Source organism: Carassius auratus, chromosome 50 (genome assembly GCF_003368295.1).
Source record: "Carassius auratus strain Wakin chromosome 50, ASM336829v1, whole genome shotgun sequence".
Lineage (NCBI taxonomy): Eukaryota > Metazoa > Chordata > Actinopteri > Cypriniformes > Cyprinidae > Carassius > Carassius auratus.
Window position 1 is genome coordinate 18843683 of NC_039292.1, and position 16210 is coordinate 18859892.

Sequence of the window (16210 nt, forward strand, 5' to 3'; positions counted from 1 at the left end):
TATATATATATATATATATATATATATATATATATATATACACATATATATATATATATATATATATATATATATATATATATATATATATACACATATATATACATACAGCTGCGTGGCGTGTCTGTTTTTAATTCGGTTCCCATGTTAACAGGTTAGAGCTTGCCGACTGCCTGCGTGAGACGCGCGGCTCAGGCGCGGCTCGACGCGTGCATGCTAGAAATAGAACTGACGCCTTGTTGGAAGCGTTTCCAGGCAAAATATAATAGGAAAATATGTTTATATGTCATTTTGTACACAAATACATATTAATTCATGACATTTTGATATTTGAAAGTCTATAGGTTGACATAAATTCAGATATAAATGTCATTAAAAAAAATAATTATCGATTTTCAAATATTGCAACTGTCAAACATATCATAGTCATAGCCTTAGCGAGGCGGCCGCGGAGCCTGCTTGTTACCTTTGCCTAAACACGGAAAGTTACATAACCATTACTAGAGCCTGTTCCTTTATAACATAGCCAAAGGTCGGTGTATATTTGCTTTATACATTTTAGGCTTATTCTCAAATACAGATTGTGTTAGTGGGCGGGATTATTAGGTCGTTTTAATAGGACAATTTGACCGGAGAGATTAAATTTTGTCGGACATTTCTTTTTTTTTTTTTTTTTTTGGCCAATGTCTGGAAATTACCGGACAACGGAAACCCTGGCGCACACTATGGTTAACCGATTATTAACCGCTAAGGGCCTCGGTTAACGGTTAATGAAAAACTTGAAAACGTGCAGCCCTAATATATACACATATATATATATATATATATATATATATATATATATATATATATATATATATATATATATATATATATATATATATAATATTGAAGGCGATTCATCGCAAATGAATCGCCTTCAATAATAACGTGATATTGTGTAGCTTGTCAGTGATCTACAGTTCTGTCTATTAAATGACGCTCCATTTGAAAGCAGGTGATGCCGATTTACCGCTAATCAGGGAACCGACTTTACTGACGAAATGGACTTGACAATTGCCAAAATATATCGCCCATCCCTACATACACTATATGTGTGTGTATATATATATATATATATATATATATATATATATTAGGGGTGTAACGGTTCACAAAATTTACGGTTCGGTTCGATACGATACACTGATGTCACGGTTCGGTTCGGTTCGGTTCGATACGTTTTAGATACAGCAAAATGTAAAAACATCTCAACTTTTCAGAATGCCGCAAGCGCACCGCGGGTCATGTGACAAGAACCAACCAATCAGCTTCATCCTTTCCCGTAACAACGTTGAGAGCTCAGCCAAGATGAAGGATCAGCTGATCATAGTTGTATATGGATTGCAATTTTGAAATAAATTTAGTAGCAGAGCTACTGCAAGCGATTTTTAGAGCTGCAAATCCATTTATCCTTCGCTGAAATTTCCGCGTCTCATGGAGAGAGCACGTCATTGTTGCTTAGCAAAGACAGACGCCTCATGAGCGCTTCTGCCCGAGCGCTTTGGAAAGGAGGAGAAAGACGCGCTTAGCGTTTTCCATGCGTTTTTAGGCACGATATGTGAACGGTCCCTAAGGCGCTCGCTCACTCAGCACGCGCTGAAGGCTCGTTGCAAAATGTTGAATGCATTTAACAGACCAGAAATATAAGATCCTAAAATAACCAACAGGTCTGGTGTTTGGGTTGGATTCCCTGTAAGCTATAGTTTCTAAATGCTGCAGGGATAGTTTGCTGCGTGCATGTTTCTCCTTTTTTTCGTCTTTTCCCAGATAGTACTGACGCATATATCCCAGATATTCCCGTTGGTGTGTTTTTTTTTTTTTTTTTTTTATTCCCGCTGGTGTACCCTGTCATGTTGCAGATGCGACATACCGTTGTTTTTTTATCCACCACTCTCTTGCCATCACCATTATAGCTTAAAGGGAATCCAAAGTGCACCCAAACACCAGACCTGTTGGTTATTGGAGGATCTTCTCATTTCTAGTCTGTTAAACGCATTGGCTATTTTGCAACGAGCCTTCAGCGCGTACTGAGTGAGCGAGCGCCTGCTGAGTAGCCTAACATAAACATATAAGATGGTGTTTTTTTCGTCTTCGGGAGTGTCAGGGGCGTTGCCTGTTACGTTGTTTGGGTTATTGGGCTACCTTGTTGAACGCATATCATTATATTTCTCTCTCTCTCTTTTTTTTTTTTTCAAATATAATTAATTACTCCAACGAACCGTTCGGTATACATAATGCGTACCGCGTACCGAACCGAAAGCGTCGTACCGAACGGTTCAATACGAATACGCGTATCGTTACACCCCTAATATATATATATATATATATATATATATATATATATATATATATATATATATATATATTAGGGGTGTGGCCGAAGCCGAATACCTTATTCGGAAAGGCAAGAATAATGGCTTCAAAAATGAATAACGGATAACAAATAATTCTGCCCGAATATTCGTCTGAGGCTGCAGCACAGTCTGGTGTTTACTAGATTCACTGGTGAGCTAGGGGATCAGCGCAATATTTTACACAAACCTCTAAATTCACTCAATGAGTGTGAAGTGAATGAACTTAAACTTTATGAATAAAAAGAGCGCAAATCAAACACTGCATTGCTGTTGACACGCTGTACACCTCTCAGAAATCAGAGCTTGGCAAGAGTAAGTGCTGATATTACCTAAAATATTACATCATACACGTTCTACTATTTGTTCTACTTGCACTTTTTTTCATAGTTTGGATGGTCCTGCGACTTATAGTCAGGTGCGACTTATTTATCAAAATTAATTTGACATGAACCAAGAGACATGAACCAAGAGAAAACATTACCGTCTACAGCCACGAGAGGGCACTCTATGATGCTCAGTGCTCCTGCAGCCTACCACTGAAAACATAGAGCGCCCTCGCGCGGCTGTAGACGGTAATGTTTTCTTTTGGTTCAAATTAAATGCAACTATAATTAATAAATGCTTATAGTCCAGTGCGACTTATATATGTCTTCTTCCTTGTCATGACGTATTTTTGGACTGATGCGACTTATAAATTATTAATTTTGTATTTTAGAACACTGAATAGGGCAAATAGTCGAAATAGTTTTCCACACTCTGTTCTCTTATTTCTCCATAGTTTTTCCAAACCTGCAAATTTGCTTAAGTGAAAATTTTTATTAACTCTGCAGGAACCAGTGAGCCACAGGAATTCATGTTGTTTTACATAATACTCTAAAATTACAACGCAGTAACAAGTGTGCAAAGTAGCTAAATGAGTTTATATATGAAATAAGCACAAAAAATAGCAGTGTTGCAGTAGCCTTTTTTCATGCATTTCCTGAAAATTACTTAAATCAATTTCCATATTTCTAAATTGTGGAGGAACCCTTACTGTTTTAATTTAGATACTTAAATATCTGTTTATTGGATCAGGAAAGGTCCCCAAGCTAAGAATCGAACTCACGTTGCTCGAAGCACAACCGCACTACATCTCGAAGCACTGCCTATACAATGAAATCAGGCCGGTACTGTATGTCCATTCACCACCCATTGGTCTGAAAATTAATTTTGAATTATGAATGGCTTGAAGTCTGGACTAATTAAAATTCTCTCGAAAAGAGCATTGATTATGTTGTATTATCCATTATTTGTTGTTATCATGTTACATAAGGTTATTTAATGTGACGCCAAGGCGTTTAACAGTTTCAGCGTGTCTTTGTATGCCTTGTATTATCATATCAAGACAGTTTTTTTTATCTGTAAACATTCATTAGTTTTTTGATGGTGAGCTGCAGTGATCAGTAATTACGCTAATGAGGCATAATTATGATTTAATATAGACGTGTCTAGAATTTTCTCGGCTCTGTGAGAACTGCGTTAGGCTAGATGTAGTATCTTATACTTTAGTTATCAGGGGACAAAATGTTTGTTTTTTAATATAATTTTGATAGTTATTTGATTATGAGTTAAATATTATTTATGTTTTGATGTTTCTCATTTCGAGTATATCATTGTCAGACATGGGTCTATTCTTAGTGAAATTTTTGGATCGGGTTCCTTTTCTGCTCCATGCTTTTCCTCGCTCTTGGATCTTCCTCCTTCGTTTTACTGCGACACTGCTTCGACCTTCACAGCTCCATCAGCTCATAATCCAGATTTAGTGAGTTGCAGTATTAGAGGTGATGTCCTGGTTGTGTGGGGCACGTGGAGATGCCACCGGTGTCCCCGAGCCCTCGAGGGGCTGCAGGACTCATCTGGCCCCTGGCTGGCCCCGGGGCAGCGGCAGCAGCTTGGTCAGCAGCCAGAACCCTGGAGGTGACCCCCATCCTGTCCCAGAGCCAAACCCTACTCCACCAATCTTCAGTCAGTCTGACTTTCTTTTTCAGGTATAAAATGCATTGACCGTAGCTCCTGATTACAGGATCTCTGAGTATTGTTTCCTAAAGTGGCCCTAAGAAAGATGTGTGTTTTGGGATCTTTTTTTCAAAGCCTAGTTAGTTGCCTTGCCTACATAGGCATCTGCTTTCTAAGGCACTATCCTAGCTGAAACTGAGCCTTAAAAGTGACCGTTTGCACCTGAAGCACAAAGGAAACTCATTTTCATTGATTTCTGCTGGAGTTTGCCATTAGCATGTTGCTAAGCTACCAACGCATGCACACAGAAATATATAAACAGACCAATTTGCCTTTTGAGTTTTTGCTTTGTGTTCTTGTTTTACTTTATTACTAAGTTTTTTATTTTTTTATTTTGCTTATGTTTTTTTTCTTTGCATTAATTTGTTATGCTTATTTTGCTTTGCGTTCTGAGAAGGAAATGCCAAAATGCCTGAAGTCCAGTGTCAAGTACCCACAGTCAGTGATGGTCTGGGGTGCCATGTCAGCTGCTGGTGTTGGTCGACTGTGTTTTATCAAGGGCAGGGTCAATGCAGCTAGCTATCAGGAGATTTTGGAGCACTTCATGCTTCCCTCTGCTGTAAAGCTTTATGGAGATGAAGATTTCGTTTTTCAGCACCACCTGCTCACAGTGCCAAAACCACTGGTAAATGGTTTACTGACCATGGTATTACTGTGCTCAATTGGCCTGCCAACTCTCCTGACCTGAACCCCATAGAGAATCTGTGGGATATTGTGAAGAGAAAGTTGAGAGACGCAAGACCCAACACTCTGGATGAGCTTAAGGCTGCTATCGAAGCATCCTGGGCCTCCATAACACCTCAGCAGTGCCACAGGCTGATTGCCTCCATGCCACGCCGCATTGAAGCAGTCATTTCTGCAAAAGGATTCCCGACCAAGTATTGAGTGCATAACTGAACATAATTATTTGAAGGTTGACTTTTTTTGTATTAAAAACACTTTTCTTTTATTGGTCGGATGAAATATGCTAATTTTTTTAGATATTAAATATTTCAATATTTCAGCTGGTGTGCAATGAATCTAAAATATATGAAAGTTTAATTTATATCATTACATTATGGAACATAATGAACTTTTTCACAATACGCTAATTTTTTGAGAAGGACCTGTATAAAAACCATTATGCCTATGGAATGAACCCATTAAAAACTGAAGTTTTTTCCTTTTTCTGTCTTGGCTTGATGCTTAATGTGACAGTTCATGCTTGTGTAGATCTTTTCATGTCTGTGCCTCACCCTTACAAACACATCTGAGCTGGTCAGCTTATAATGGAAGCTGTTTGTCTTTAATAAAAGGGAGAGATTAACCTATTAGTTTGGGACGCAAAGCATTTATTTGGCCCATTGACCCACAGTTAGTGTGGGAATTGTTTGAAACACTGGACTAGAGGGTGAGAGTACTTTCTTCCTGATGCTTTATCTGTCCTTAAGATAGTTCCTAGTGTAGTAAGTGTTTGGTACCTTTGGATTCAGGATGCAACTTTCCTGATTCTCAATAATCATTGGTTGTGTTTATCTGTGTTGTGATTGTGTTTAGTTTATCTATTTATTTTGTTTGTCTTTGTAGTTTTTTGCTGTTCTGTTTTGTTTAGATTTGCATTCTGTTTTGTTTTTGGTTGATTTTATTTGCATTACATTTTTCTTCTGTTCTGTTTTCTTTAGTCTTGTTTTGCTTTTTAGTTAGTCACATGACATTTAATGCTCAGTCGATTGGCTAAAACAAATCTAAGATCTTGGGGTTTATTTGAATACTACAGATAGGGGTTTTCTAAGCAGGATTTGACTTTTAGAATGACCTCATCTGCTATCCAGGGCTCTTTCATACATGTCTCATGCTCATGTAACCCAGACCATCGTGATCATACTCAAGCGAGTGAATGAATGAATGAATGAATCCTCTCTCTCTCTTGCCAAGGTTGTATTTCTTCATTAGCTGTTCCCTGGCTGTGTGTGTGTGTGTGTGTGTGTGAGTCCCAGAGGAGGTGGAGTAGAGTAATTCTCATCAGGATGGAGAGGTGTTCAGGTGTGAATGGCAGCAAGCAGCTGGTGAGTCCACACCACGCCTCCCTGTTTCTGTTTCCGTCTGCAGGCGCACACATTAACAATTACTGCCATTGGAGCTTAATTCAATCACAGCTGCTTTTGCCATTTTTCTGTAGCCTGTCTTTTCTTTTGTAGCCGTTTGTAAACCCCCACCTTACCTTCCCCGCTCCCTCATTTATTTTCTTTCTCCTCTCACTCCTGTTCTCTTTGTTCTTCGCCCTCAGTATGTTCAGGTAGGCGCAGGAAACATATTTCCATGTACTTATCATTCCTTTGTTCTCATCAGGTTTTTGTAGTGTTTAATTAACTCAGTCACACAACATATGCTGTGAAGTGAAGTTGATCGCCTATGATGTTTAATTTCGCCAAGCGTTCGCTGTGTATTGATTGCTTGTGGACAAATTCCTGACTCAAGGTGTTCAAACCAAGAGCAATGCAATAAAGTGACAAAGATATGCAACAACAAATGCCAGCAAATATTATCACCAAAACCAGTTATATATAAAAAATTTCAGTCTCTGAGAAAAGTTTGCATACTTATGTCAGTCATGTTCACTACGGTAAAACACATGCTTTATTGCAGGATCTGTTTTGCTAAACTAACAATAAAGTACTTATATTAGCATCAAAAAACATCACACACAAATAAAAAATAATGAAAATCCATTCATCCATCCATCTAAGCACCCCATCCACCCACTCATCCCACCCACCCAACCATCCATCCACCCACCCATCCATCCACCCATCCATCCATCCATCCATCCACCCACCCACCCACCCACCCACCCAACCAACCCAACCACCCATCCATCCATCCATCCATCAATCCAGCCACCCACCCAAACCCAACCTATCCAACCCATCCATCCACCCACTCATCCCACCCACCCAACCATCCATCCACCCACCCAACCCAACAACCCACCCACCCAACCAACCCAACCACCCATCCATCCATCCAGCCACCCAACCAACCAACCCCCCCAACCAACCCAACCACCCATCCATCCATTCATCCATCCATCCATCCATCCACCCATCCACCCAACCCAACCACCCATCCATCCATTCATCCATCCATCCATCCATCCACCCATCCCAGCCACCCACCCATCCACCCAACCCAACCATCCATCCATCCATCCATCCATCCACCCATACAACCCACCCGCCCAACCCAACCATTTTAATGATTTAAAATACAATAGAAGTTGTTTTAATTTATATACAACATACAAACCACTTGAACTTCATGGAATCAGTCTACAATGTGAAGTAAATTAAGGGAAATGTATATTAAATAATTCCAATTAAATATGATTAATTACAATTATTTACATGAGCTGCCAGTAGTAACTGTAACAGAACTAATCTGTTCGTCCAGCTAACATTTAGTGTAACTTCATATCAACTCTAAGAAAGCATATTTTCGTGGCCACAAAAAATACTTTCATACAGTATTAATGCATCAGAGCATCTAGCGAAGATCAAAATCGCAAGGGACATTTTGCAAGGCAGAATCAGAAACTCATGTCATTTGTGCACAATAGTTTTAACTAAACACTAACACAAACTAGTCTGACAAACAAACATACATACAATCACTCATACAGGAGAAAAGGCAAATGAGATTTGATTGATACCATCAGGGAAACCAGAGAATGAAGCGATGAAAAGAGTCAGTTAACCACCTGAGTAAACCCGTCAGCACCGTTTATAACGGGGTATATAGCTTATACTAAAGCTCTGTTTCATTTAATTAAATGTATGATACTTGCATTGCCTTAACCTAATTTGGTGTAGGAGTCGAGTGATGAATTCCAGAGATGTCCTTACTCGATGGTGATTTGGGAGTTTCTTCCCAGTGGAAAGTGAAAAAGAGCTAAGAGAGACATCAGCTGAGATCCTAGGATGTTTGGTGAATGGAAAGTCAAGGCACAAGGCCTGGCGCAGACTTAGGGGTCCAAGAGAGTTGTAGCTCATCCTCCTCATCCCCTTTGGATCTAAAAGAACCGCAGAATGGACCCAGGCGGGTCACTGATGTGAGGCCTTAAAGTCTGAGAAGATTCATGCCTCTCAGGAAGGGCTTGTCCAATGAGAGAGGCTGAAATTCCAAGCGGCCTTTTAGAAGGCTTTGTGTGAGGACATGCTAATTTGCATATTGAACAAGATTAGGTGTTTATGCACAAACTACTAAAGACCATTTCACACTGCGATTCCGGCAAATACAAGGGTAAAGTGTTCCGGCAATTGTTCCCGGGTCGCTAGATTTTGCACTTTCACACTGCCAGTGATTACCCGGGATATGTACCTGCGTTAACACACAACCCGTAAAGATCCCGTAACCACACGTGTCATCAGAATGTGACGTGTAATGTACGAGTCGAAAACGTTAGGCACGTTATACTTTCACTGAAGCAAGCGAACAATCTCTGCGTCAGTGAGGAACTAACTGATCTCTGCTTCATTAGAGTTTGCAAATTTTTTTTTGTCGCAAACGCTGATCTTCCTTCAAAACAGCCGGTAAAAGAGTTGCACGATAACGTGCGTCATCTATGACACGGCATTATATCTGGCTTTTTCACACAGCGCTCGTCTCCCGGGATTGAACCCGGCAATGTTACTAGGTCCCCGATCCGGGTTCAATGCCGGAATCAATCCCGGGACGTGTTTGCTTTCATACAGAAGGCGACCCGGCAATGTTTCCGGCAATTTGCCGGGTCTGACGTGCAGTGTGTGCAGTGTGTAAAGGTTCTCAGAACACAGGTATCAACATATACACTCTCATTTAGATCATGGAAATATGATCTTTGCTTTTAAATGACTTGTAGACGACTGATTTTTAATGAAGCTTTTATCTTACTGATCAGAAAGCCTCTGTTGCGAATGAAAAAAAAAAAGCTCCATAAGTGTGCATTGTTTATTTTTAGCATCTCATTGCACTGTGAGAACAGGCCTCTACAGACACGTGGCTTTATTGATGGGCACATGTTTGTGGGTCCGTCTGCGTAAACTCGCACCGTTTATGTGTGTCTGTCTATTTTAAAGCATCTCTCTGTTAGTCCCACATTTTCTCGTTGGCCCATAAACGCGTTTGGCCCCTTAACGGCGGCCGGACAGAGTTAAGGGAGACAAAAGCAATCATTCTTTTATGGGCAGAGATTATTCTGAGGTCAGAGGTCGTGCCCTGGGGGTTGTTTAAAGTAAGTATGGAGCGTTATTCCTCCCCGTCCGGTCGTTACCGCCCCCGCTCGCCCCGACACGTAAATTGCACATTTGCGGAAGACCCCCCTGATCGCATTAATAAGTTTAAAGGGAGTTTTTACATTATGTGGGCCAAGCTATTAAAACCATTTGTTAGCTTTTTGCTTATGAAGACACGGCTGGCAGGGGGCGGCTCAGAGCGAGCGCCGCGAGTTGTTAAATCATACGACACAACAGCAGCATTAGCATGCAAACAACAACGCTCCTTCCCACTGAGAGCCGTTTCCAAATCAACCAGAGAAATTACACTCTAGGTGAGAGAGATTTTAAGAAATAGACTCAGTTTCTTTCAGAAGAAGACTGGTGTGGTGAATGATGTCTTAAAATACCTGCACTGCATCATCAGGGGCCACTTTCAGCTGTAGAGTCCCCCCCCCCCCAAAAAAAAACAGCTCAATTACAGTTTTTGCATTTTCTGAAAATGTGAGTGGTGCTTGTTTTCTGTGCAAAACTTCACATGCTGCTAGGTTTTTTTATTTTAATTAAATTTTTTATGATGTGGTTTATTGGTAACTGACCCTTGGCTTTTACTCGTCCAACGTCAAAGAGTCACTTACATTTTTATGCATGTATTTATTGACATACATGTAAATGTATATGGCGACTTGAATGAACTTAAGTTTTTGATTTGATATTTTTTTGGACATGGTGGTGCAACTTTCCTGATGTCCAGAAAAAAGGGAATTATGGGAAATTATGAGATATCAGATAATTGCATCTTTTTATGACATGGCAAGGTCCATTCAGCTCAGTGTTATTATTTATTTTTATCCAATTGCTAATTTTGGTGCTTAAGCATATTCCAGTTAGTTGTCAACTTATACATAGACATTTATATAATTTTGTGATGGTAAATGTAAATAATGAAACAGCCCAGTAGTTTGGTTGGTTGGAGCAAATGTTGAATGTGATGTTGAGGAGTGGCAGGAGTGCAGGGTGCTCCTTGTTTTCGGGGTGATGTCTTCCTGTCTCGCAGAGCTCATGGGACGCGTTATCTGCCGCTCCCCAGCGATCACAGACATGTTCCTCTTCCATTACACGCTTTCAAACACAAGCGTGAAAGTCATAAAGTTTAATGGTGTTCTCTCGCAGGTACAATCACTCCCTCTCTTTGAGTCCATGCTTCATTAAGTCCCACTCTCTCTCTCTCTCCCTGTGTGTGTGTGTGTGTGTGTGTGTGTGTGCCCATGACTGTGTGGTTGTCAGTCAGAAATGGAGAGTAGATCTGTTTCCTCCGCAGATGTTTCCAGCGAGTCGTGTTCTCCAGCAGGAGGTGAACTCCTCTCTTGGGCAAACCTGAGCTGATCTAATCTGAGCTGAGCGCTCGGTCTGTTTTATTGAGAGAAATGATGTTAACCTAAGTCACTTCAATGAGTTCTTTGCAATTTTGACAAACTTCACAGTCTCAGACCTTTTTTATTTAGATGGTTTAAACAAGAATAGAAGGCAGCAGAACTGCTGATGATAGACCATTTCCCCTGAAGAATACTACTACTACTACTACTACTAATATTAATACTAATAATACTACTTCTACTACTTATAATAAAAAATTTAATTTAACAAAAGAAAAAAATACTTTAAACAAATGTAAAAAAAATAATTTGAAGCATTTAGGGAAAAAAAGCATTTAATAATTTAATAATATATGAAATATATTAAATATAATTTATTTTCATTGTATTTTTATATTGTTATTTTGTTATATTATATTAATAACCACTTTAATTTACAAAGCAATAGTTTGAACAAACTTGAACTAATTTAGTGTACATATATATATATATATATGTATATCCCATTTTGTGTGAAATATTATTAAATATAAATTAAACTGTATTTATCTTCTATTTTATGTAGATTTATATTTACTTTTAATATATAATATAAATACCCAAAGTAGATTTGAATCTATATACAATGAAAAATAAATATGACTTAATTTATATTTAAGAATATTTCACATATTGATATTATATTATATAAAACTAAAAAAGCTAAAATATATATAAAAATAGTAAAATATATCAAATAGCTTTTAATATGAAATATTCTTAAATATATAATAAATATAATTTATTTTTAATTATATATTTCTTGTTTTACTATTTGTATCCACCTTATATTATATATTTTGTAGTTATGCAGCCACATAGGAGTGATAACTCTTATTTCCATGTCATGTTGTACCATAATCAGGCACAGGAACCGAAAAACAAAAACTGTGCTTGTTCCGCGGTCCTCTAAAGGTCAGTTGTGAGTGTGACTAGAACATGTGCTGCTCGGTGTTTGTTACGCTGTGTGTTTCTAATGGAAGCACATGTGTATCCGCACATTTCCCATGATCCTGTGTGTTTCCACTGATGCACACGTCTTTCCACATAGATCCTGAAGGGAAATGTGAAGTGCACTTTTTTTAATGTCATAGAGAAGACTCATTAAAGCAGGGGCATAACAATTCCTCCATTAATTTTCCAGCAACCAGTTTTTAATTAATAGTGCAGGCAGTATTAAATATGGAGTACACAAATTGCCTGTGGGCTTCGTAATTAATTCTAATGGAAGAAATTAAAAATTGGTGGGGTGGATTCAGATTATTCTGCTGTATGGCCGTGGTTTCAGGACCACTGGAGCGACTCTGTCAAAGAAAAGATCTTGCCTGGACTTTCCAGAAATCTGTGTCCTATGTCACGCAGATGAATGATCGTCCGTCTTCCCAGACCATAACATGTGTTTGAAAATGCCCTGAATCCCTAATTCAGGATGATTTGTTTACTCTGCGCTTTTTTGTAAATGTGTTTTGTTTTATGGGTTTTAGTTTGATTTGTTTTGTCTCGCTTGGTTTTTGCTTTTGTTGTTTTTTATGGGTTTGGTTTCTGTTTTGTTTGGTATTGGTTAGGGTTTTCTTTTGTTTTAGAGTAATTTTTTTATTTATTTGCTTTTGTTTTGTTTGTGGTTTTCTTTGTTTGGTTTGTGTTTTGTTTGTGGTATTGGGGTCTGTGTGCACTCCGTGTACTTTTGCGTCCATTCATTTTTCAGTTTTTAGCCATGGCAAAAAAAATAACTGTTGTTGTATTTTTAAATGCTATGCTGAAAACCAAAATTGAAATTAGAACCATACACACAACATGCTGCTCGAAAAAGTAAAATATTGATTTTATTTTATTTTTTTCAGATTTTGCACCATTATAAACATTTGAAAAATTGCACACAATAATATAGAAAAATGTCAATTTTAGCAAGTTTTCTTTGGGCAAATTAGAAGTAATGCTTCTCCTGCAGACTCGAGCCGTCTCTGAAAAATGCAGAGACCTAATACAAATATGATTTTATAACAGACATCGCAGAATCCTGGGAACTTTATCATCATGAAATGATACATTGGGGTATAATTTTGTGTGCTATCTGGGTCACTTTATGGGGCAGGACCATGCATGGTTGCTCAAAGTGCGTATCGTGTTAGAGCATATAAATAAAATATGAAGATTATAATTTCTCCTACTTCTCCAGATACAGACAAGCCCAGTTCCAGAATCAAAATACTGTGTTTCTGAAATCAGTAAGGTTACTCCAGCCTTAATGTAGCCTACAGCTGTTTTAATATGTTTTTGCCCTGTACATTGAGAGTAACATCCGCATGTTTTTGTTTTGTCTGTCGTTTTGGTTTGATTATATTTGGTTTATTTTTGGTTCATATTTGTTTTTGTTTTATAGTTTTGTTTTAGTTTTTGTTTTGTTTGTGGTTTTGGTTTGATTATATTTGGTTTATTTTTTTAATCCGTATTTGTTATTCGTTTCATGTTTTTTGTTTTGTTTGTGGTTTTGGTTTGATTATATTTGGTTTATTTTTGGTTCATATTTGTTTTTTGTTTTCTGGTTTTGATTTGGGTTTAGTTTATTTGGGGGAGGGGGGCAAGAATGTGTAATTTTTACTCAATCAATTTCATTGTTTTCTCTCTCTGAAGGCCGTTGCACATCCTAGTGTGTAACGCAGCGGTTTGCACGCAGCCCTGGAGTTTAACGGAGGACGGGCTGGAATCCACCTTTCAGATCTGTCATCTCGGTCATTTCTACTTGGTGGAGCTCCTGCAGGACGTCCTGCGCCACTCCGCTCCGGCTCGGGTGGTGGTGGTCTCCTCAGAGTCTCACAGGTGAGAATCTAAATGATCTCCCATCGTCCCAAGCATTTGTGCACAATTATCCATTTCCTCTCAGTTGTCACTTCACCAGCAGTCTCTGTTGCTCACGTCTCCAGATTGATTTATAGTTTGAGTCGGATAATTTTGGGACAAAGAGAAAGTAGATCTTTAGAGTCAAATCTATTAGCATGTTAACTAGACCATGCTAGCTATCAACACCCTAACCTCTTGGTTGATAACTGGCCACTTCTGTTACCAAATTCTCAATGCGTTTATAATGAATGTAGTTCAGATAGTATGCAGAAAAAGAGCTAATATTTTGGGAGTACTGTTCCTATAACATGATTATTAAATGCGAGTCCTTTGAAGAACATTTTCGGCTCTGAGAGCGCGAGGGTCCATTAGATTAACAATCCCCTTGTGTCATTGAGGGAACAAAATCTCAATTCGCTCTCGCCAACAGTAAAATCACTTACTTGTTATCGCAGTAACCCCTCCATTTAACTTTTACAGTTTATTTCCTTTTTATTATCTTCTGCTACACCTGATCATTTTTGATCCTTACCTCCTCATCTCTATAAATTCCAGCGCCTTTAATATGTGGCCTTTTGAGTTTCCCATCTGACCTCTGACCCAGGAAGAGATTATATTTCCCAAAGCCGCAAGAGCCGTTAAACCTTGACACGGCCGTACGAGCAACGGAAAACAGCTCGGAGAGGGAGGGAAAGAATGAGGGGTTGGGGAAATTGAGGGTGGAAGAATAAAATGGAGTCAGCGGGGACGTTTATCTGCGCTGTAGCACTGGGGCTTAAGTGACAGGAGCGATAGGTGCTGGCGTTTGCCTCCCGACTCCAAACAAGAGGACACTGATAGCACGGACAGGAAACTCACACCAGATTTACGCCTTTATACTTCAGTCTCTTTAAAGCAGGATACTGCAGTCATTAAATACCAGCCTGACCTGACCTTTTCATACCTCTGCTCTGAAAATAGACTATTTCCAGCCCAGAATGCCTCTGCTGGGAAGACCCTATGGCTTATCCCAGCTGTGACGGGATGACAAAGTCAACATGTGCAGACTGAGGGATAGTGGGGATGGATATATAATAGCTAACTGGGTAGTTCAGCCAAAAATACTAATAGCAAAAACATAATTTACTTCCATTCATGTCATTCTAAACCTGGTTTTCGTTCTTGAGTGGAACAGATAGCATTGAGTGAAACAGAAGTTTTAAACTGTGTTCAGTGTCACACACCAATTGAATAGGGATGCATGATATTGTGCTCAAAAAATAAAGTGAAACAAAAGGTAAATAGTATTCTTTTTTTTTTATTTAGCATGAAGCTTTTTACTATCACCATTAAACGCACAGAACTATTTCAGAAGACTTGGAATACAGTGCATCAGCTGGACCACTTAAATCTTTTTTTTTTATTAAATTTAATTTTAATAATAATAAAAATATATGTATATTTTATGTTTTTAGATTTTATTTTTTAAGTATCAAGAAAATGGTCTCATTCAAACTTGGCATATTGCTAAATGTTTGACATAACTGATGCCAAATGTTGGTTGGTTTCTATGTGTTCATATACAAATGACAATGAGGGCAAGATTTTTAGTGAATAATGAACCATTCTTTGCAAAAATGGGCCACTGTTATGATATTTATTTATTTAGATGAATTACTTGATTTATTTAACTTTATAGACCCTGCTAATTTCATTCTTTGGGGGAAACATTTTAAAGTCATATTGGGTATGGAAACAAGGAGGGTGAATAAATTAGATTTAAATTAAAATGTATGCATTTAGCAGACGCTTTTATCCAAAGTGACTTACAGTGCATTAAGGCTACCAATTTTTACCTATCATGTGTTCCCGGGGAATCGAACCCACAACCTTGCGCTTGCTTGCTTGCTAACGCAATGCTCTACCAGGAACACTAGATTTCACAATAGATCTCAGTTTATTTATTTTTGGTGAACTATTCCTTTAATGAACTAGTTTCCTTCCCACTCCCACAGTTCACACCTCTAGTGTCTGTAACAATGCGGTGCCCGCAGATGTGGCTGTTTACCCAAGCAGAGATGTAATGTGTCAAACACCAACACTGGCCGCACTGAGCTTGTCATACAGCAAATGTGATGTTTTGATTGGTTGTTATGTAAAGCACATAATTAAGAGTTAAATGTTGAATACAATTGCGGGCTCTGATTCACACTAAAGGAGGGACCATTCATTTTACTCCAGTTTCTTGGGACTTTTTACACACACACATACAAGGACACATTGAGAAAATATAATGTCT

General features: G+C 38.6%; 1 protein-coding gene across 4 annotated transcripts in view; it reads left to right on the forward strand.

The window, feature by feature from the left end:
- wwox (WW domain containing oxidoreductase) overlaps positions 1-16210 on the forward strand; it is a 205712-nt gene that overhangs the window by 62515 nt on the left and 126987 nt on the right. For all 4 annotated transcript variants that reach the window (XM_026239586.1, XM_026239587.1, XM_026239588.1 and 1 more), the window contains exon 7: positions 13726-13911. In XM_026239586.1, the coding sequence (XP_026095371.1) occupies positions 13726-13911 (186 nt within the window). The remainder of the gene's footprint in view (positions 1-13725; positions 13912-16210) is intronic.